Source organism: Salvelinus fontinalis, chromosome 36, assembly GCF_029448725.1.
Source record: "Salvelinus fontinalis isolate EN_2023a chromosome 36, ASM2944872v1, whole genome shotgun sequence".
Classification (NCBI taxonomy): Eukaryota; Metazoa; Chordata; class Actinopteri; order Salmoniformes; family Salmonidae; genus Salvelinus; species Salvelinus fontinalis.
The window spans coordinates 29,910,438-29,933,999 of record NC_074700.1 but is presented as its reverse complement, the minus strand read 5'-3'; the positions used below and the strand labels follow the sequence as shown (position 1 = coordinate 29,933,999).

The 23,562-nt window shown below is 45.0% G+C and overlaps 2 protein-coding genes across 3 annotated transcripts in view; one reads left to right on the top strand and one right to left on the bottom strand.

The window, feature by feature from the left end:
• Positions 1 to 3,056: 3,056 nt before the first annotated feature.
• cct7 (chaperonin containing TCP1, subunit 7 (eta)) lies at positions 3,057 to 15,177 on the top strand. Its single transcript, XM_055901283.1, has 13 exons — positions 3,057 to 3,155; positions 6,481 to 6,634; positions 6,773 to 6,879; positions 7,046 to 7,224; positions 7,406 to 7,467; positions 7,743 to 7,852; positions 8,354 to 8,518; positions 8,900 to 8,977; positions 9,261 to 9,371; positions 9,606 to 9,703; positions 10,748 to 10,880; positions 11,377 to 11,583; positions 14,221 to 15,177. The coding sequence occupies exons 1-13, from the start codon at positions 3,150 to 3,152 to the stop codon at positions 14,446 to 14,448; spliced, it is 1,638 nt and encodes a 545-aa protein (XP_055757258.1). The 5' UTR covers positions 3,057 to 3,149; the 3' UTR covers positions 14,449 to 15,177.
• Positions 15,178 to 18,427: 3,250 nt separating this feature from the next.
• Positions 18,428 to 23,562, bottom strand: part of hspa12b (heat shock protein 12B) — a 27,915-nt gene continuing 22,780 nt past the window's right edge. For both annotated transcript variants that reach the window (XM_055901281.1, XM_055901282.1), the window contains 6 exons: positions 22,262 to 22,350; positions 21,995 to 22,164; positions 21,609 to 21,712; positions 21,206 to 21,396; positions 20,150 to 20,343; positions 18,428 to 19,879 (listed from right to left, as the gene is read on the bottom strand). In XM_055901281.1, the coding sequence (XP_055757256.1) occupies positions 19,621 to 19,879; positions 20,150 to 20,343; positions 21,206 to 21,396; positions 21,609 to 21,712; positions 21,995 to 22,164; positions 22,262 to 22,350 (1,007 nt within the window). In that variant the 3' untranslated portion in view covers positions 18,428 to 19,620. The remainder of the gene's footprint in view (positions 19,880 to 20,149; positions 20,344 to 21,205; positions 21,397 to 21,608; positions 21,713 to 21,994; positions 22,165 to 22,261; positions 22,351 to 23,562) is intronic.

Below are 23,562 nucleotides of genomic sequence, written 5' to 3'. Positions count from 1 at the left end.
GTCTCTGTTTAGTGAGTCCACTAGATCAGGGGAAGTAGGGATGACCAGGGATGGTCTCTGTTTAGTGAGTCCACTAGATCAGAGGAAGTAGGGATGACCAGGGATGTTCTCTTGATAAGTGTGTGAATTGGACAATTGTCCTGCTAAGCATTCGAAATGTAATTAGTACGTGTGGGTGTCAGGGAAAAAGTACATTAGGCATTTTTCGTTTAATTGTTTTTTAATTCTAAGCAAGTCACAGCCTATATGTGCAATTTGTAGACTATAATGATTTAATACAACAAAATGTTGTTTAAATACTGTTGTGTCGCACTCGCTTCACGGTGTATTTCTTTGTAGGCTATATCCTTGAAATAATATAAATAATATACCCTAAATAATTCATTTTTGTTCCTTTTACGCTTCCTGTCTGGCTCCTGACTTATTTAGAGTGTTTATATGCTGTTTAATTCGACATATAGCCTATTTGAAATTATGTTCACTTCTTATATTCACCTTTTCATATTTATTCAAATACTTTTCATAAAAATCCAGATGGTTTGGTTTCAATACTTTAAAACCAATTGGTAGGTCCAGGTAGTCACAAAAAAATATATGGGTGTTGGTTAAATTGTGATTTTAATGAATGGAGCGAATTTGGAGCTGCAGTTTTTTCCCCCTGTGAGCATGAATCGGTTTTTAGCGGAGCTCAACTCCTCCCACATACTCTGGTGGGAACGCAATAGAGCTCAATAGAGCTCGAGAGCTTGTAGTCCTAAAACCAGGAAATTAGTTACCTCTGGTTCGTTCAGCCATCCCTGTTTGAAAAATGAATGGGGAAAGAATAGGTTTTTGGGATAAACGCTGAAAATAAGGTCTGAAGTCAACACATGCTCAGGATATCTTATACGTTTTGTCCTATGAGATAATATCAGTCAGTTAACATTACTTTTAGTGGCGTGTTTTTAGGGAATCTTAGATGGTGGGAAAGCAACAAATAGTCAATCTCTGACAAGGGAGGAGCTGGTTTTTTATATATTGTGTATATTAATTTCTTCTGAATGCAGATAGTCTGGGTACCCCCAAGCCATAAGACTATTTAGCAGTCTTACGGCTTGGAGGTAGAAGCTGTTCAGGGTCCTGTTGGTTCCAGACTTGGTGTATCGGTACCACCTGCCGTGTGGTAGCAGAGAGAACAGTCTATGACTTGGGTGGCTGGAGTCTTAGACAATTTTTAGGGCCTTTCTCTAACACCGCCTGGTATAGAGGTCCTGGATGCCAGGGAGCTCAGCCCCAGTGATGTACTGGGCCGTACGCATTACCCTCTGTAGCGCCTTGCGGTCGGATGCCAAGCAGTTGCCATACCAAGCGGTGATTCAGCCAGTCAAGATGCTCTCAATGGTGCAGCTGAACTTGAAGCTCTCGACCCGCTTCACTACAGCCCCGTCAAGGTGGATGGGGGCATGCCCTTCATTTCCTGTAGTCCACGATCAGCTCTTTTAACTTGGTGACGTTGAGGGGGAGGTTATTGTCCTGGCACCACACTGCCAGGTCACTGACGTCGTCACTGACGTCCTCCCTGTAGGCTGTCTCATCGTCGTTGGTGATCAGGCCTACCACCGTCGTGTTGTCAGCAAACTTATTGATGGCGTTGGAGTCGTGCATGACCACGCAGTCTTGGGTCAACAGGGAGCACAGGAGGGGACTAAGCACGCACCCCTGAGGGGCCCCCATTTTGAGGGTCAGCGTGGTGGATGGGTTGTGGCCTTATCCTCGCCACCTGGGGGCGGCACGTCAGGAAGTCCAGGATCCAGTTGCAGTGACACGTGTTAAGCAAATGTTTACTCCTGAACTTATTTAGGCTTGCCATAACAAAGGAGTTGAACATTTCGACAAACCTAGTTCCACTTTGACATTATGGGTTAATGTGTGTAGGTCTGAATTTTAATACGGTTAAAACTCAGGCTGTAAAACAACAAAATGTGGAAAAAGTAAAGGGATGTAAAGACATTCTGAAGGCACTATAGATAGATGTACATGTAAACAGGACTAACAGTGAATAGTAACAGGATAAATAGATACTAATGGTAAAGGCAATAATCAATGAACGACAGCGTAGTCAATACTAAATCAATACTAATTTTAGCAGCAGTGTAGGTGTGAGGTGAAGCAGTAGTCGTCTGCCATTTAACCGTATTATGGCCAGGGGATAGAAGCTGCTTAGGAGTCTGTTGGTCTGAGCGTTGATGCGCCGGTACGGTAGCATGGAGAACAGTCCATGTCTCAGGTGGCTGGAGTTTTTGGCAATTGTTCAGGCTTTTCTCAGACACCACCTGGCATGTACGTCCTGGATGGCTGGGAGCTCATCCCCAGTGATGCACTGGGCCGTCCACACCACCCGCTGTAGGGTCTTCCGGTCGAGGGCGGTGCAGTTGCCTTACCATATGGTGATACAACCAGTCAGGATGCTCTCGATGGTGCAGCTGTAGAAGTTCCTAAGGATCTGAGTGGCCATCCCAAATCGTTTCAGCCTTCTGAGGGAGAAGAGGCAATGCCGTGCCTTCTTCACGACTGTGCTGGTGTGAGAGGTCCACGTTAAGTCCTCAGTAATGTGGACATCGAGGAACTTCGATGTGGACATCTAGCAACTCGAGGAACCTCTCCACTGCGGCCCCAAGTTCTATTAGGTACAGAGTAATGATAATGGAAATAGATGTGCAGAAACTGCATGTGAGGAAACAGCTACAATTAGTAATAGCACAGATGAAAGGGGAAAAGTATCATTATTTTGTATATTATGTTCTAGGATGATAATTTCTTGTATGAACTGAATTGAAAGACATTACATTTTTAACAGTCGACTCATGAAATAACTGCAACGGCTTGGGGCTGATGTGACAGAGTGCACTCAACAAGATAATGCCGATATCAAGAGAAATTACAAAGAATGTTATTGAATTGGGACTGGAAATATACAATTCGGCTACGTCAACATAGTTCAATTTAATCGTGTTCTAATTCTAAAGCTTGTCCCAATGACAAGTACAAAGTTACCCCTGATAAAAAATAGATACATCTAAAACGCTATATTAAACAGGAAGAGAAGCTCATAGCCGAACTGCATTGTGGGATAGAACACCGGTGCCGTTTCTCTCAAAAGAACTGTAAAGATGATGGTGAGTAGCCGTTCATGCTTCGCTCATTCAGACAAAATCCACCCGCATCCGTCAAATTATCCGTGTATATGTTTCCCAATTTGCATGTATTGTAAAATGTATGCTCTTTCTATCCAGATTGACTCATTATTTTTCTAATAAAATACGTTATAAAGTCCACCGTTATCACGATGCTAACAAGTAGCATCACTTCGCATCATATGGACATACCGGTATTGTTACTAGTTAGCGACGGTCCTGTACCGTTAGTAAAAAAAAAAAATTTGGGGGGGGTTAGCTATGTACATTAGTAATATGCTGACATGGGGTTTATAGTTAAGTGTAAACCCATGTATATTGTTTCGTAGTAGTCATCGCGTCTGGTTAAGTAAAATAGCTACGTATTGGCTTTGTCAACTTGTGCTAACGTTACTAGCTAGCAAGGTGTGTTTGTCTGTCACGGTTGGAAGGATTCAGTTTTTGTCAAATTTAACGCCAGATTTGAATTCTCGTAATGGGGTAGAGTTGACGCAGCAGGTTAGGATAAACGGGTTAGTTGCAATGCAAAAAATAACTTGAAAAGGTGGATCCCTTCTAGCCATGTGCTAACTAAAGTAGTAGCAACCAAGGAGTGGTTGTCGGTCTTGACAGCGCTGTGGCGCATCAGATTGTTAGAACAGTCGAGAACCTTCCAGCTAGGCTAGTTAGCGGGTCATATCTCCCATATGGGCCCATCTAAGCATGTTTTGATTGTCTGTTAATGACAAATATTGGAAGGCTAGCCCCTTAGACACTGAATACGTTATTTTACGTTGAACTGGTGTAAGGCCCGTCACTTTATCGAGCAAAAGTGGGGAGAGGGGAGCGCCCTTGCTTGGCCTTAATCAAATGAAACAATCTGCGTCCCTCGGTCATTTTGACAAGCAGCATGCTTCATCGTCCAGAAACGGATCTTTTACATAATGTTAGAATTTATAACTAGTTAATTGGGGAGGCAGATGGCTAAAGCGTTATTAAAAACAAGTTTGCACGTGAGAATACAATCCTACTCATTACTACTATTCTGAGATAGTTTAATTTAAATAATGTTTTTGTGTTTCACAAATGTGCATTTGGAAAATCATAACTAGCACGCAGGTCACTGTAAACTGTCACTCCACGTCAAAATGGTTGCAGACTGCTGTTGTCTCTTATTATCGGCAACTTCAGGAGCATCTGTGATGGCCAGCATTTGTCTGAATTATTTCATCAAACACTGCGTTTAAAGCCGAATGTGTGGAGTCATGCCTTGGGTTCGAGTCACGAATTTTTATGACTTGAGACTCTACTTGATAGAAAATAAAAATGACATGGAGACTCTGGACTTGAGACTGATGTCTTGAAATTATCTGATGTCTTGAAATTAGTAAATTATTTTGTGCACAGTCTGCGTGGATTACCCTCCAGCCACCTGAGACAGTATTTGCATGTTCAAAAAAAACTTTGCTAGATTGGCTGGTGAAATGCACACTTGGCCCTGTGATTGGACCAGCAATATGTCAATCAACACAGGTCAGGTGAGCTAGCTCATTGAGAAGGTTTGGAGGCTTTGCTAGTGTGAAACTGGGGGAAATATATTTTTATACATATTTTATATTTATACCTTTTTTAAATAATTTTTATCTGGTCACTAACAAAAGCCTGCACCAATTGACCCAGATTTTGGTTTTTAAAAATCCGATCTGTGCTTCAGAACAGGAAGTTGCGTGTGTTATTGACCAATGACCTGTCATTAGCATTGGTGCGCAAAATCCAGATTAGTGACCAGAAAGAGCTCGTTTAATTTTTGACAGGGGGGAAAAAAAGGTTAGCCTACCTACATTATCCATATAAAGTTCTGTTTAACAATCTGCTACGGACGTATCTTTGCCACAATAGGCTACTTGGTGATTTCATTGATCATATTTCAGATGGGCCTAGTTTGGGTGTGTTACAGGGCTCGACGTTAACGCTTTTTTACATTTACATTTAGGTCATTTAGCAGACGCTCTTATCCAGAGCGACTTACAAGTACATACATTCATACTTTTTTGTACTGGCCCCCCGTGGGAATCAAACCCACATCCCTGGCGTTGCAAGCGCCATGCTTTACCAACTGAGCTACACGGGACCGCTTTTCCGGGGCAAGTAAAATCACTATCAAACTATTTTAAAGCCACGCCGAGCAGAATTGTATCAGTGTCTGGATGCAATGTGTTACGCACTAGCCTCTCGATCTCTGCAGAGCTCGTTGGAGTATTATTGTAGGCCTGCATTGATGGGCACGAGCAGTCTTTCAATCATGCAGTCGAGAGATGCTCTTGAGATCAAAGTGAGCCTAGCTGCGTGCGAGTAGGAGTTACAATGCTTCACTAGAAATGGCCGTAGCTTTCTTAGCTTTTCTACGGGGATGTCAGACTCGGCGCACACAGCCACAAAGTCCTGAATAAATTCTCGTCTTGAACCTGCTAATACCCTTACACTAGTAATGGTCGTTTGAAGAGGCATGCTCTGGCTAACAGTGCTTTTCTTTGTTCTTCACATTGGCTTTAGACATTAAGTGGTCATCCCATTGTGTTTTTACAGCTCCACTCAATAGTATGTTGACAGAATTTCCAAAACACCTCGTAGTTCTTTGGGTATTGTAGTTCTTTGGGTATTGTAGTTCTTTGGGTATTGTAGTTCTTTGGGTATTGTAGTTCTTTGGGTATTGTAGTTCTTTGGGTATTGTAGTTCTTTGGGTATTGTAGTTCTTTGGGTATTGTAGTTCTTTGGGTATTGTAGTTCTTTGGGTATTGTAGTTCTTTGGGTATCGTAGTTCTTTGGGTATTGCTCTGAATTTAGGGGTTAGGGTCGAATGTTTTAGTTTTTGACGACTTGGCCCTCTGACGGCGTTTTCGACATGTTTCTCAAAGTGACAGTCAAGTTGTGAGGTGACGTAAGAGTCCCGACTTTCTACACTACATTTTTTTTAATAAATCAATTTCGGTCAAAATATGGAAAATCATGCAATATTCCACGTTTTACAGTTGATTCCATTTTTATTACCAAATTCCGCGATTCCGTCCACGGAAATCATAGTACCCTACCTCTCCATCCTTCCCACTCTTAACCAGGGCCCAACTTGTCTGCATAGTGACTGTAATATCGATGTCTGTCTCCAGCCAACATCTTGCTGAAGGATGTCTTGCTCATCTCTCAATTCGTTCGTTCCCTCTCCCTGTAGCCCACACCGGTTATCATTTCTCAATTCTTTCCTTCCCTCCTCTCCCTGTAGCCCACACCGGTTATCATCTCTCAATTCTTTCCTTTCCTCCTCTCCCTGTAGCCCACACCGGTTATCCTGCTTAAGGAGGGGACAGATACGTCTCAGGGCGTCCCTCAGCTGATCAGCAACATCAATGCCTGCCAGGTCATCGCTGAGGCCGTCCGCACCACACTTGGGCCTCGCGGCATGGACAAACTCATGGTGGATGGCAGAGGTGAGAGGGATGGAGGAGATGTCGGAGAAGGGGGAAAAATGGTCTGTCATTTTGGGGGGACGGGAGCATGGCCTGCAGTAGTTGGACACTTGTTTTTGCAATGATACTGAAGCTATGTGTGTGGGATGTCTCCCTCAGGTAAAGCCACCATCTCCAATGACGGGGCGACCATCCTGAAGCTGCTGGATGTGGTTCACCCTGCTGCCAAGACCCTGGTGGACATCGCACGCTCCCAGGATGCCGAGGTCTGTGTGTGTCTTGTTTGTGTACATCTGTCTCTGTGAAAGTGTTAGTGATGGCTCCTCTAGCCCCCCCCATCTGGCACCTCTAGCCCCCCATCTGACTCCTCTCGTTCTAGTGTTAGTCTGTTCCCTCTCCATTTGTATTCATTGTTTTCTATTCTCTGTCCAGGTGGGTGACGGTACCACGTCTGTAACCCTGTTGGCAGCAGAGTTCCTGAAGCAGTTGAAGCCGTACGTGGAGGAGGGTCTCCACCCCCAGACCATCATCAGAGCCTTCCGCAGCGCTACGCACCTGGCCGTCAAGAAGATCCGAGAGATCTCTGTCACCGTCAAGAAGGACGACAAGAAGTGAGTTGGGAGTGTGCGTGTGATCTTTCAAAGGGGATGGAATAAAGCGGGAAGAAGTTTCCGTTGGACATCAGATTGAACCGTGGTCTTCCTCTAGAGAACAGAGGGAGCTCTTGGTGACGCCACAGCCACGAACTCCAAGCTGATCACTGTCTACACCCTCTCTTCTATCCCCCTCTAGAGAACAGAGGGAACTCTTAGTGAAGTGTGCTGCCACAGCCATGAACTCCAAGCTGATCGCAGGTCAGTTTTTATTTGATTTGATTGACCAACAGAATCATAAGGTGATGGAATTAGCTTTACAAATGTCTTACAATTCGTTCATCTACAGCATTTGTTACTATTGGTAGGGTGGCAACCCCCCCCCCCCCCCTGCTTCCTGCTTATTCCTGATTCTGGGAATTTTTGTTGCCAAAATAATGCAACCCTAACGACTGGTAGTTTTTCAGAGTACGGGTATTCATGGGGTGTTAAGGTTGTAGTATACAGCTTGTATTAATGTTGTAATTCAACACCAGGTCAGAAGGAGTTCTTCAGTGAGATGGTGGTGGAGGCTGTCATGATGCTCGATGAGCTGCTGCCTCTCAAGATGATCGGGATCAAGAAGGTGCAGGGAGGAGCTCTGGAGGTAAAAGACTGGCACCTTAGGGGCTGGGTGTGAGAGAGGGAAGATGGAGCGTGTCGTTTTATTGAGATGAGACTACAGTGCTGAATCTCGATATACTAACGCGGCTCTCCATCTTGGGGTGTCGGGCTGGGACCTAGGGTCCATCTCATTATAGGACCTAAAGCAGGGTAAACTACTTTGTTCCAACTAGACAACACACCTGACCAACTGAGCTAATTGATTAGTTCAGTGATTGCCTAAATTCAAAACGCCTGGTCTTCCAGGTTTTTAAAAATGGTCTACTCCTGTCCCAGTGTAAGCACGGTACAACCCAGCGTCCTGTCTGGTGTTAACAGGGAAATTATTGATTCTAGTGCACTACCATGTGGCCTGGATCCTTTCAAAAGGTTTCATTTATTCCACCACCTATTGCAGTCTTGTCTGTCTCCCTCTACAAGAGACTCATTTTACCCCCCCTTGTCTCTTCTCCCCTCTTCTCTCCCACCCCTCCTCCCTCTACAGGAGTCTCACCTGGTAGCTGGCGTGGCCTTCAAGAAGACGTTCTCCTACGCCGGGTTTGAGATGCAGCCTAAACGTTACGACCAGCCCAAGATCGCTCTGCTCAATGTAGAGCTGGAGCTGAAGGCCGAGAAGGACAATGCAGAGGTCCGCGTCAAATCTGTTGAGGTTAGTAATCGATCAATCAATTTAACAATCAATAAAGGAGCGTTTTTGGCTCTGCTGTTGTCACTCAGTCTCATATTCTTCATATTTAGACTAAGACAATTGCCAGATGTTTCGACCTGCTTAAAAAAAATATATATGAGAGAGACGTGATTCGTACCCACGTCTCCAGTGATTATATGTGATCTGGAGTCTTGGGTTAAGCACTACCGCCAGACTCTAAAGATGGCGTTCCATTCAATCACCCTGTCCCTGTAATCATCTGAAATATAAAGAGTATTATTGACTAAGCCATAGGCATTACAGTACCCTACACCAATGCTTTTTAAATGAATAAGGGAGAGTGAAGTCTATGCACCTTTTCCCCTTGGGTCTCCTCTCCAGGACTACCAGGCCATCGTAGATGCAGAGTGGAACATCCTGTATGACAAGCTGGAGAAGATCTACAAGTCAGGAGCCAAGGTACGTAGCTAGACAACGTTTTCCCTGGTTTACATGTCCTCTGGCAGTTGGTTGAACGGGTTGCCGTGACTACGGCATGCTAGCTTGCTGGCAGCGGAGACTAAGGTTAGACAATGTTGACTTTCATGCTAGCAGACTTTTTTTTTAAAGGAAATTAATTCAACTTATCCCCCCAAAAAACGCATCAGCGATAGTAAATCTAGACTCACAATTTATCTTTGTTTTAAAAGCATGAAGAAATCAAAAGTTGTGTCTGAAATGTGACATGTTGCTCCTTTTTAAGGTGGTCCTGTCTAAGCTGCCCATTGGAGATGTGGCCACACAGTACTTTGCTGACCGGGATCTGTTTTGTGCCGGACGTGTTCAGGAGGAGGACCTCAAGAGGACAATGATGGTATGGGACCGCAGTCAGATAATTGGATTTTAAAACTGGGCTGTGTTCATTTGTAGAGTCTTCCAAGCCATGGAAAATGTCTGTTTTCATTCGAGAAGTTCACAAGCATTTGTCTGAATTTAGAGCAACTGTCAAGAGTGTAATTCTTATCAATAGTATCTTCTATTGGTTTGTACATTTTCAAACTGTATTGTTCCTAATGTGGTGTGCGTTTCTGTGTAATGTGTCCTCCAGGCCTGCGGGGGCTCCATCCAGACCAGTGTTGGCTCCATGACAGACGATGTCCTGGGGCGCTGTGAAGTCTTTGAAGAGGTGCAGGTTGGAGGAGAGAGGTGAGGGCTCCTAGGAGGAACACTCCTCAGTGTGTTTATTTGCCGACTGCTTCGGGACACTTGTAGAACAGCTAAGTGCGCTGTTGGATTAAAAAAATTATAATAATTGTCCTTGCGCATTTTGTAACGGAAGATCTCCGCTAAACACAGAATAAAAATGTTTGTCTCTGTGACCGCCCAGTACAAAGTTGCCTACAAATACAAAGTTGGCAAACAAGCGAAGAGTATAAAATGGTGCTTCAAATGACAACCAAGAGGACTGTCTTATTAAGAGACCTACAGTGGACTACATAGACCTATTGAAATCAATTTCACGTTAATTCAATTAATATTTTGCCAGTTGTAGGCTGTCTGTAATTTGACTCAATATACACTGCTCAAAAAAATAAAGGGAACACTTAAACAACATAATGTAACTCCAAGTCAATCACACTTCTGTGAAATCAAACTGTCCACTTAGGAAGCAACACTGATTGACAAAAAATTTCACATGCTGTTGTGCAAATGGTATAGACAAAAGGTGGAAATTTTTAGGCAATTAGTAAGACACCCCCAAAAAAGGAAGGGTTCTGCAGGTGGTGACCACAGACCACTTCTCAGTTCCTATGATTCCTGGCTGATGTTTTGGTCACTTTTGAATGTTGGCGGTGCTTTCACTCTAGTGGTAGCATGAGACGGAGTCTACAACCCACACAAGTGGCTCAGGTAGTGCAGTTCATCCAGGATGGCACATCAATGCGAGCTGTGGCAAGAAGGTTTGCTGTGTCTGTCAGCGTAGTGTCCAGAGCATGGAGGTGCTACCAGGAGACAGGCCAGTACATCAGGAGACGTGAAGGAGGGCAACAACCCAGCAGCAGGACCGCTACCTCCGCCTTTGTGCAAGGAGGTGCACTGCCAGAGCCCTGCAAAAGTGGAACATTTCCCTGGCCTGGCAGTGTCTTTTTAAAATATTGTATTGCAAAGATTGGGAGAATCTCACCAAGCCTAGTTTTAAATTTGTTATTTTTCTAGTCTGTGTTTTAAATGTGTGCCCACTTCCTCCAGGTATAACTTCTTCAAGGGTTGTCCTCGCTCCCATACGTGTACCATCATCCTGAGGGGCGGAGCCGAGCAGTTCATGGAGGAGACGGAACGCTCTCTACACGACGCCATCATGATCGTACGCAGAGCCATCAAGGTAGGTTGACCCGCAGGCCACTGGACCTAAACCATAATGTTGGATTGAGGGCACATCCTGAAGCTTAAATGGTCTTTGTGACAAGTGCTCCCTCTACTCAACTCTGACTTAAACCAATGCCATCCTTCTACAGTGAGCTGATATTTAATCAGCGCTTGGGCTGGGTAACTAACCCAAGGTATCTGTGTAGTTAAATGCGTCCTCCTATCCAGCACATTTCACTGTTCCCTAACAGTCATTAAAGTCGGTAACCTAGTGGTTAAGAGCGTTGGGCCAGTAACGAATCCCCGAGCTGACAAGGTAAAAATCTGTCATTCTGTCCCTGAACAAGGCAGTTAACCCACTGTTCCCCGGTAGGCCGTCATTGTAAATAAGAACGACAGTTTAAATCGTCTCCTCTCTTCCATCCTAGCTGGTGCAGTAGAGATGGAACTCTCAAAGTATCTATGTGATTATTCCAGAACCATTCATTAACCTCTCCCTCCATCCTCTCCAGAATGACTCCATCGTGGCTGGCGGAGGTGCGATCGAGATGGAACTCTCAAAGTATCTGCGTGATTATTCCAGAACCATTCCTGGCAAGCAGCAGCTGCTGATTGGAGCATACGCTAAGGCTCTAGAGATTATCCCCAGACAGCTGTGTGACAACGCAGGCTTCGATGCCACCAACATACTCAACAAGCTGCGGGCCAAGCACGCACAGGTAGACACACACACACACACACCATGCCTACACAGGTGGGTAGACAATGGGCACGTTCCAGCCGGTCACTTTTGTCAAGATGTTGAGTGTTGTTGGTCACCTTTCATTGTGTTGCATTATGGGTAGAGGTGAAAGAAGAAAAAAAAAACCATTGGGGGTACACCGTACCGTTAACATGCGCCTGTCACAATAATTAGAAAAATCCTCAAGTTTTCTTGGAACCTATTACTTGATCATTACCGCATGAAGAACGAACCAATAGACTTCAACTTGTTGAATACGCTCAAATGAGGTGTGGTTGAACGACATCTTGGCAGAGATGAGTGACAGACTTGTGCAGGCCTAACGAATGACAATCCCTGGCTGTCTTTTCACAACACTTTCTCTCTTTGCATCAAATAGCGCTGTATGGATGCCAGACTTGTCTTTTTAGTGTAGCAGTCTAGTAGTTGGAATATAATCTTGCCGTCTGGACACTGACTGTAGGCCTCATGTAGCCTATTTTAGTAACTCCTGCGGAATTTACGTTTTCATCTCAGTAAAATTCTAGACCAAATGTTAATTCTGTTTTGGGAACAGGAGTGGAGAAAAATGAAACAATATTTCTTTCAACATCTTAACAGAATGTGCTTGATCGTTTAGGGTCTTGCTATGTAGCCTAAACATGCAATTTTATAAAAGGTGACAGTTTCATTTTCAAACACACACAATATGCACCCAAGACCAACTGAAATACTATCCGAAAACATGTTGGATCGTTTTCACAGCTTTCCATTTCTTTAAAAATGTTCAAACTTATCATTTGGATGTCTCCCTGGTCCCTAAACAGAAATGAAAGAACTTGACCGACGTCAACTACCGTAATTGCTGGACTATAAGCCGCTACTTTTTTCCCACGCTATGAACCTTGCGCTTTATACAATGACGCGGCTAATTTATGGATTTTTCCCACTTTCACAAATTCATGCCGCCAAAAAACTGAGCACCGTCACATAATGTGAAGTAAATCGAGCGCGCTCAAACTTTCCATCATTCTGATTACGGTAGTTATTTTGTCACCCTCATCATGGCAAAGACACGGAGAAATGCATATGATGCAGCTTTCAATTTGAAGGCGATCGATCTGGCTGTTTGAAAAGTAAATAGAGCTGCTGCACGGGAGCTTGGCCTTAATGAGTCGATTAAAAGACGTTGGAAACAGCAGCGTGAGAAACTGACTTAGTGCAAAAAGACAACAAAAGCTTTCAGAGGAAAGAAAAGCAGATGTCCCGAACTAGAAAATGAGGCTTGGATGACAAGTGGGGAGAAATCCTTCACTAAAACGGGCCGCATGCGAAGAGCGACTTATGGTCAAGTCTGCCAGTGGGTCCTGACAGCGTGGAGCTGCTGCGTATTGAAGAGGGCAGCATAAGCTCAGCGGGGAATTTGCCTCCGGATGAAAGTGAGGAGAGCACAATGAAAACGATCCAACATCGGATGAAGCAATTCTGAGGATATTCAACTCCGACACCAAAGGAGATGACTTCAGTGGTTTCAGTGCACAGGAGGAAGATAGTGACCAAGAACTTTCTTGGTAGGCTACTGTTTACTGCTATTTAAAAAAAATAAAAAATAAAAAAATGTTACAAGCCTGTTTCGTTAAAGCCTATTTATTTTTGTTACAAGCCGTGTTTCGTTTAAAGGCTGTGTAAAGTTCATTTGTTTCAATGTACCGGTAGGCACCTGCGGCTTATAGACGCGTGCGGCTTATTTATGTACAAAATACATATTTATTTTTTTAAATTCAGTGGGTGCGGCTTATATTCAGGTGCGCTTAATAGTCCAGCAATTACGGTAGATAGAATGCTCAGTGCATCATAAACATTCTATCGATATGACCGTATTCTGGTGAGCAAGGCTTTAAGCGTCAAGTAATGACAGAAGAGAAGCTATTGTAGACAATTTGACTAACATAGTCTACCAAATGTTGCTAATTATAAGCAGAAAAAATATCTAAAATGAGGCTTTAGAATGAACGGCGCCTCTTGTCGTTTCGTCATCCCTGCGTACGTGCGTAGGGATCCTACATAAGACTTTTGAAGTAGTTGTTTGACAACATGACTGCTTATGCCACATTAGATAGATAGACTAAGACATTTTAAAAGTTAAATGGCAAATCTTTACGATTTTTTTTTTTGTGTGTGTGTAGACACAGGAGGTCCACGTACTGAGCCGAAATTGAAATCTTCGTTTAACTCTTATGGGGATAAAAACTGTCTGACTTGTGACTTGACTGCATGAACTTTACAAAAATCTTGTGTTCAAAAGTGCTATTTGGCACCTGTCAGTAACCAATGAATTGTACCCACATTATGTTTCCAGTTTGAGTGTCATAGATGGATATAGAAAAGTTTATTTTAACATTTATACCAACTTTTTTATAAACAATAGCAGCTATGTTGACGCTGCCATGTTGATCTGAGCCTTGCTGTTGAAAAACCACTTGTATCTGACTTTCTGCTGTCGCAGATGCACCTACACCCACTTCTCGCTGACTTTCTTCTATAGTCTGCTTCATTAGGCTTACTGCTTAAACCCCTATGAGAGGTCCACACACTAACTTCCTCTGTCTCTCTCTCTCTCCCCCTCTCCTATTAGGGTGGTATGTGGTACGGTGTAGACGTGAACAATGAGGATATAGCTGATAACTACTTGGCGTGTGTGTGGGAACCCTCCATCGTGCGTATCAACGCCCTGACTGCCGCCAGCGAGGCCGCCTGCCTCATCCTCTCAGTGGACGAGACCATCAAGAACCCGCGCAGTAGCGTAGAAGGGCCACCAGGGGGCGGGAGAGGCCGGGGACGTGGCAGACCCCATGCTCACTAAAGGGGACCCTGACCTCTAACCTCCAGAGCCATAGACAGACATTCTGGTGAAATAAGAAAGAATCAGTCACTTTGTTACTAAATGTTCCCATGACAACAGCAGTCAAGATGAGATTCTGTTCATTTTAATTAGAATGTGATAGTCTTTGGAATGTTTGGAACCAACATGGCGGTTCTATTAGAGAGCCTCTAAATTCTAATGGAGTTTACTGAGCCGTGTATGTCTATGGCTCTGGTCAAGCCTCACTTCAGTCCCCTCCAATACTTCTTATGGGAGGGGTGCAACAGCAACGGTAGTAGTGGTACTCTGGGCTCTGGCTAGGATGATGGTAGAATTTGGTCCAATTTCCCTTTTCTCTCCTTGTAACTGATGGCATCTATGTTGTCCAGTCATCTTAATGCATTAGTTGGCAAAACCAGTTCACCTGTTATATGACTAACATCAGTCTGTCTTACTAACTACAACTCTTATTCCCTTTGTCTCACATTTCTTCACATTGAGATGGCTGGAGACTTGAGCCGCATCGCCCCAATACCATTTTCTTTTCGTCTTTTTGCCTGTGTTTAGACCCCCCCCCCAGCCATTGTCTAGGACAGAGTCAAGGGTGCCGTCTTTTGTAATGCTTCTAACTGTCACACGCACTGAGTTAGTCATGTTGTTGACAATGTTTTTTGTTGCTTTGTTGCTATTTATTATTGGACCATTAAAATCAATAATTCTACAGCTCAACTACCGTCTCCTGTGTGTTGCAGGAAGAGGTGTGTGTGTGTTTGAATATTAGCTGAAAATACCTTGGATTTGATGATCTGGAAAGCTTCACTAGTCTAATCCTGATGCATAGCGTTTACCTACCCTTCAATGACGTTTGGGGGTTGCCATACCAATATGTATTCAACCCTTTTCGTTATGGCAAGCCTCAAATATAAACGCATGTAAAGTGTTGGTTTCGTGAAATGAAATAAATCCCAGAAATGTTCCATACGCACAAAAAGCTTATTTCTCCATGTGTTTACAACCCTGTTAGTGAACATTTCTCCTTTGCCAAGATGATAATCCACCTGACAGGTGTGGCATATCAAGAAACTGATTTCAACCGCATTATCATTACACAGGTGCACCTTGTGCTGGGGACAATAAAATGCCACTCTAAAATGTGTAGGTTTGTCACACAACACAATGCCACAGATGTATCACGTTTTGAGGCGGCGTGCAACTGGCATGCTGGCTGCAGGATTGTCCACTTGTGCTTTTGCCAGAGATTTGAATGTTCATTTCTCTACCATAAGCCACCTCAATGTAGTTTTTGAGAATTTGGCAGTATGTCCAACTGGCCTCATGACCAGCCCTTGGACCTCCCACATCCGGCTTCTTCACCTGCAGGATCGTCAGAGACCAGCCACCCGGACAGCTGATGAAACTGTGTTTGCACAACTGAAGGTGTTTTCGTAAACTAAAACGTCTGCTCGTCGTCCTCACCAGGGTCGTAACCGACTTCAGTGGTTAAAGGCTCACCTTCGCTGGCACGCTGGAGAAGTGTGCTCTTCACGGATGAATGCCGGTTTCAACTACCGGGCAGATGTGTATGGCATCGTGTGGGCGAGCAGATTTGCTGATGTGATCAGTGCCCCATGGTGGGGTTATGGTATGGGCAGGCATAAGCTACGGACAACAAACACAATTGCACTTTATCGATGGCAATTTGAATGCAGAGAGATACCATGACGAGATCCTGAAGCTCATTGTGCCATTCCTCCGCTGCAATCAACTCCCGTTTCAGCATGATAATACACGGCCTCGTGTCTCAAGGATCTGTACACAATTCCTGGAAGCTGAGAATGTCCCAGTTCTTCCATGGCCTGCATACTCACCAGACATGTCCCCCATCGAGCATGTGTGGCATGCTCTGGATCAACGAGTATGACAGCGGTTTCCAGAATGTGCAAATATTGTAAAATCCAGGTGTGCAAATCTCTTAGAGACTTATGCAGAAAGACCCGTCGCGGACCCCGATGTCTTGCTCCCAGACAAACTAAACAGCTTCTTTGCTCGCTTTGAGGACAGAACAGTGCCACCGACACGGCCCGTTACCAAAACCTGCGAGCTCTCCTTCACCGCAGCCAACGTGAGTAAAACATTTAACCGTGTTAACCCTCGCGAGGCTGCCGGCACAGACGGCATCCCTAGGCGCGTCCTCAGAGCATGCGCAGACCAGCTGGCTGTTGTGTTTACGGACATATTCAATCAATCCCTATCCCAGTCTGCTGTTCCCACATGCTTCAAGATGGCCACCATTGTTCCTGTTCCCAAGAAAGCTAAGGTAACTGAGATACTAGTCAAGGATCATATCACCTCCACCCTACCTGACACCCTAGACCCACTCCAATTTGCTTACTGCCCCAATAGGTCCACAGACGATGCAATCACACTGCACACTGCCCTAACCCATCTGGACAAGAGGAATACCTATGTAAGAATTCTGTTCATCGACTACAGCTCAGCATTTAACACCATAGTACCCTCCAAACTCATCATTAAGCTGGTCTCGACCCCGCCCTGTGCAACTGGGTCCTGGACTTTCTGACGGGCTGCCCCCAGGTGGTGAGGGTAGGAAACAACATCTCCACCCTACTGATCCTCAACACTGGGGCCCCACAAGGGTGCGTTCTCAGCCCTCTCCTGTACTCCTTGTTCACCCACGACTGCGTGGCCATGCACGCCTCCAACTCAATCATCAAGTTTACAGACAACACTACAGTGGTAGGCTTGATTACCAACAACAACGAGACAGCCTACAGGGAGGAGGTGAGGGCCCTCGGAGTGTGGTGTCAGGAAAACAACCTCTCACTCAAGGTCCACAAAACAAAGGAGATGATCGTGGACTTCAGGAAACAGCAGATGGAGCACCCCCCTATCCACATCGATGGGACAGTAGTGGAGAAGGTGGAAAGTTTTAAGTTCCTTGGCGTACACATTACAGACAAACTGAAATGGTCCACCCACACAGACAGCGTGGTGAAGAAGGCGCAACAGCGCCTCTTCAACCTCAGGAGGCTGAAGAAATTTGGCTTGTCACCAAAAACACTCACAAACCTTTACAGATGCACAATCGAGAGCATCCTGTCGGGCTGTATCACTGCCTGGTACGGCAACTGGTCCGCCCACAGCCTTAAGGCTCTCCAGAGGGTAGTGAGGTCTGCACAACGCATCACCGGGGCCAAACTACCTGCCCTCCAGGACACCTACACCACCCGATGTCACAGGAAGGCCATAAAGATCATCAAGGACATCAACCACCCGAGCCACTGCCTGTTCACCCCGCTATCATCCAGAAGGCGAGGTCAGTACAGGTGCATCAAAGCTGGGACCGAGAGACTGAAAAACAGCTTCTATCTCAAGGCCATCAGACTGTTAAACAGCCACCACTAACATTGAGTGGCTGCTGCCAACATACTGACTCAAATCTCTAGCCACTTTAATAATAAAAAATTGGATGTAATAAATGTATCACTAGTCACTTCAAACAATGCCACTTTATATAATGTTTACATACCCTACATTACTCATATCATATGTATATACTGTACTCTATACCATCTACTGCATCTTGCCTATGCCGTTCGGCCATCACTTATCCATATATTTATATGTACATATTCTTATTCATTCCTTTACAGTTGTGTGTATAAGGTAGTTGTTAAATTGTTAGATTACTTGTTAAATATTACTGCATGGTCGGAACTAGAAGCACAAGCATTTTCGCTACACTTGCATTAACATCTGCTAACCATGTGTGTGTGACCAATAACATGTGATTTTATTTTAACTGTGGTGATTCTGACGTATTGACTCAGGGGGTTGAATACTTAACAAATCAAGATTTGTTTTATTTAAATAAAAAAAAACATACAAATATTATCATTTTTCTTCCCACTTTGACATTATAGAGTATTTTGTGTGGATCATTGACAGACAAAAAAAGTTCCAAATCAATTTTAATTGAACTTTGTAACACAACAAAATGTGGAGTCAATGGGTGTGAATACTTGCTGAATGCACTAGCCTGATGGGCTTCAGTTCACCTATCTTACTTCATCAGAAAACTAAATATGAGCTTCTTTTACTCAATGTTTGTTAACAATGTAAATGCAGTGTATTGCCTCAACATGGTTAAAACTATTACATTTGAAATCATGGATGGTCCATCCTTATATACATAGCTCTGTCTATGGTTTTGAGTCCTTACATTTTCCCAAGCCCATCCCTTAGCTTTTGACAAAAAAAATGCGCAAAATAAGGATTCTAACTTCAACTGACAATTAATATGTTTATCTTCGATGAACAAGCTATAGACAGGTTATTTCTTAAGATAGTTCTTTATACATAAATTGATAATATTTCATATGAGAAGGGTATAAAATACAGGATCCATCAGGACATCTGCATGTACTGTGTACACAACTTAAATACTGTTGTGATCATACCTTATTTGGTGTTTTTTCCAAGAAGCCTACATTTCTTTCAAGCAACTGTATATAAAAGGTCTAAATTACTAGCGTATACAATCAATGGTTCGGATATATTCATAGCATATTTCTGTCAGTCCTCGTCACAACCAGTCCATAGTTCAGTTCATTTCTCCATACAGAGAAAGTAAAACACTTGTTCAGCTGGTCATTCAATCCAGTGGCCACAAGGTGGCACTACAACATTAGTATTATTATTATTATTATATTATCAGTTAACTTGAAGACGGAGGCACTGGAACTAGATACAGGCAAGAGTCTATAGCCATGTTCGAGAGCAAGGATTTGATCCGTGATGCATTGTGGGTAAATGCTGACTGACTTATCTACAAGTAATCATGAGTGGTTATTTATGATTCAAGGTGATTGGTCAGGATTCGGCAGTGGTCTCCAACAAGCCCAATATATTCAGGCAGCTCCCAGAGGGATCTGATCCTAGATCAGATTGAGATGTTTTGTTTCGATGTGACAAAAGGGATTGTGATGTTGAGCAGTTCGAAGGTCTTGTAGTCACTTAAAATGTCACATCATGCCATAACTCAATATTAAAACATTTAATTGATCCTGGATCTTTCACTTCGGACCTATTCCTCGTGGGTCCATTTCCTACTTTCTCCTTCTTTACTCTTTGACATTGTACTCAGTCTCCTCAATTTGAAAGGAAGTCGATGGCGGCTCGGACCGTCTGATTGGTCGCCATGTCTACCGCCATCACTTTGATCTCTGTGTCTCCGAACTGCATTGTGGCTCGGATCTCTCTCCTTTCCGCCCCGTCAACCGTCCCCGGCAACGCCTCCGGTAGATCCAGAGTGATCGCGCCGCACTTCCTCACTCCAGGGTCGCTGATGTAAACAACGTCGTCGCTGACGCTGCAGTAGATATTGATGATGATCTTCCTCTGACCGGATCTAGAGAAAGAGGGAGGAGAAGGTTTGGTGAGTCTCTCTAAGTGTGTGTGTCTGTGTGTGTGTGTGTGTGTGTGTGTGTGTGTGTGTGTGTGTGTTTGTGTGTGTGTCTGTGTGTGGAGGTGCAGAGAGTCTCGGGTCCCTAAGCCCTTCCCAGCCATGCTGTGTGTGTCTGTGTGTGTGCATGTTTATGTGTGTACATACTGTGTGTCTGACCCGACCTCGCTGTGTTTGTGTAACCCGACTTTGCTCTGTGTGTGTGTGTGTCCCGACCTAGCCGGCGTGTAGCTCCGCCTGACGACCTCGCCTAAAGCCACCGATTGGTCAACGGAGACGAATCTATCGAGGATGTCGGTGCACCAATCACGGCCCTCCTTGACCAGTAGTTTGTCCCGGGGGTGTCGACCCTCCACGAAACGGTTTAGAACCCCAACGCCGTAGGTCAGAGGGCAACGACGCACACGCACCTGAAGGAGAGTAAAGGCAGATGGAAAATGTTTATAACAGGGTTCCACAGTGTGTGTGTGCACCTGGGGAGAGGAGAGAGAGCAGTGATTGGTTCGAATAGTTGGTGACGTCATAGCACCTGGAGGGAGGAACAGGGGAAATGTTTAGAACAGGAGGTGAATCTCAATCGTATTTCCTTGATTCCTCACATCCTCTGTCCTCACCTACTTCTCAACCCATTGGAGAAGTTCAGAGGGGAGGAACCTTTTGAGAAGGATACGAGGAGAGAGGAATCAAGGCAATAAGGAAATACAATTGAGATGCACCCATGGTAGTAGTGTGTATACGTACCACAGTGGGGTTGAGAGCGGACGTGTTTAACCAGAAGTCCCCAAAAATTTGACCAACTAAGGGGTTAAGGGTTAAGGTTAGAATTTAGTGTTAGAATACATTTTAGGGTTAGGAACTAGGATTAGGGTTAGGAGCTAGGTTTAGGGTTAGGGTTAGGAGCTAGGTTTAGTTTTAGAGTTAGGTTTTTGGGTTAAGGTTAGGGGTTAGGGAATATAGGATTTTGAATGGGACTAAATTGTGTCCCCCCACAAGGTCAGTTCTACAAAACTGTGTGTGTGCGTACCACGGTGTGACTGTGCGTACCATGGTGTGCGTGTACCACGGTGTGTGTGTACCACAGTGTGACTGTGCGTACCACGGTGTGACTGTGCGTACCATGGTGTGCGTGTACCACGGTGTATGTGTACCACAGTGTGACTGTGCGTACCACGGTGTGACTGTGCGTACCATGGTGTGCGTGTACCACGGTGTGTGTGTACCACAGTGTGACTGTGCGTACCACGGTGTTTGTCTGTGTGTATATACTCTCACCACAGTGGGGTCCAGTCCGAACAACACAGCCCCCTTCAGTATGGTCAGACCCACATCCTGAGGGATGATGATGCGACACGTTTGCCCCAAAGCATTCTGGGCCGCCCGCTGCAGCATGGGCGACTCAGCGAAACCCCCAACCAGGAACAGGAAGCGAATACCCTGCACTTCCTGTCTCTGCATCAACTCCTCTGGAGGGAGAGAGGAATGAGAGGGGAGGTGAGACCAGCATGTCAATGTTGAGGTTTATATAAAATGTGTCCCTTTATGCTACATTGTCAGACCAAATAATGTTAGTGAGTGTGTGTGTGTGTGTGTGTCTATGTGTGTGTGTGTGACTGTGTCTGTGTCTGTGTCTGTGTGTGTGTGTGTGTGTGTGTGTGTGTGTGTGTGTGTGTCTCACCAATGTGTTTGATGATATTGTTAATGGTGGGTTGGAACAGTTCGTTCATGGCTTCAGGAGTGAGACGTAGCATTCCCTGAGACGACCACTTCACTATGTTCATGCTACAGAGAGAGAGACATTGTAAATAAGAGTTTGTTCGCCCGGAAAAATAAAGAGAGAGAGAGAGCGTAAAAGAGACATGCAGGGGGTGAGACGACCACTTTTCTATGTTCTTACTAATGTAGAGAGAGGGGTCACACTATTTTTATGTTATTTTGTTCATCCTCACACAGGGAGAGAGGTGAAACACACACACACACACACACACACACACACACACACACACACACACACACACACACACACACACACACACACACAACCTTTCGCTCCCCACTACATACTTGCTCTTGCGCAGGGCAGTCTCCACACTCTGTCCTCTGTATCTTTTGTAGAAGTCGATAAAGGAGAAGGGCAGAGAGATATTCAGTGCGCTGGATCGCCCCGGCGTGGCCGTGCGTTTACGAGCCTCGAACGCGATGGTCAGATCCACCCATGCAGCGGGACGCTTCGCCTAAAAAACAGATATTTATCAGACGCTATTATCCAGCCGGAATCAAACCCACGACCCTGGCGATGCAAGCGTCATGCTCTATGCTCTAGAAAATTACCTTGAAGCTCTCGATAAAGTCCTCCCCGAAGATCTTACAAAGCATGGCTTCAAAGGCTAGGTCGACGCCGACCGCCCCGTATGGACCTCCTAAAATAGGCAAATTAATGAAAACATTGTATGAGTCTCGTAAAAAAAGTATTCACCCCTGACTATACACCCCTGACTATTCACCCCTGACTATTCACCCCTGACTATTCACCCCTGACTATTCACCCTTGACTATACACCCTGAGTATCCACCCCTGACTATTCACCCCTGAGTATTCACCCCTGAGTATACACCCCTGACTATACACCCCTGACTATTCACCCCTGACTATTCACCCTGACTATTCACCCCTGACTATTCACCCCTGACTATACACCCCTGACTATTCACCCCTGAGTATACACCCCTGACTATACACCCCTGACTATTCACCCCTGACTATTCACCCCTGACTATACACCCCTGACTATTCACCCTGACTATACACCCCTGACTATACACCCCTGACTATTCACCCCTGACTATACACCCTGAGTATTCACCCCTGACTATACACCCTGAGTATTCACCCCTGACTATACACCCTGAGTATTCACCCCTGACTATACACCCTGAGTATTCACCCCTGAGTATACACCCCTGACTATTCACCCCTGACTATTCACCCCTGACTATTCACCCCTGACTATTCACCCCTGACTATTCACCCCTGACTATACACCCCTGACTATACACCCCTAAGTATTCACCCCTGAGTATACACCCCTGACTATACACCCCTGACTATACACCCGAGTACTCAACACTGAACTGTTCAACCCTGAGTTTTCACCACTGACCATTGCCATGTTGGCGTAGGTAGGTGAAGAGGTGGGTGTAGATAGGTGAAGAGGTGGGCGTAGGTAGGTGAAGAGGTGGGCGTAGGTAGGTGAAGAGGTGGGCGTAGGTAGGTGAAGAGGTGGGCGTAGGTAGGTGAAGAGGTGGGCGTAGGTAGGTGAAGAGATTGGCGTAGGTAGGTGAAGCAGTGGGCGTAGGTAGGTGAAGAGGTGGGCGTAGGCAGGTGAAGAAGGGGACATAGACAGGTGAAGGGGTGGGCGTAGGTACATGAAGAGGTGGGCGTAGGTAGGTGAAGAGGTGGGCGTAGGCAGGTGAAGAAGGGGGCGAAGGTAAGTGAAGAGGTGGTGTCTAAGCTACAATTAATCTGTTACCTGAGGCCTTGTAGAGTTCCTTCAGTGTCCCCTGCGGCTGATCTCTGAACAGTTAGGTACTGTATAAGGTAAGGTATCTAAGGTGATGAGGTATCTAAGGTG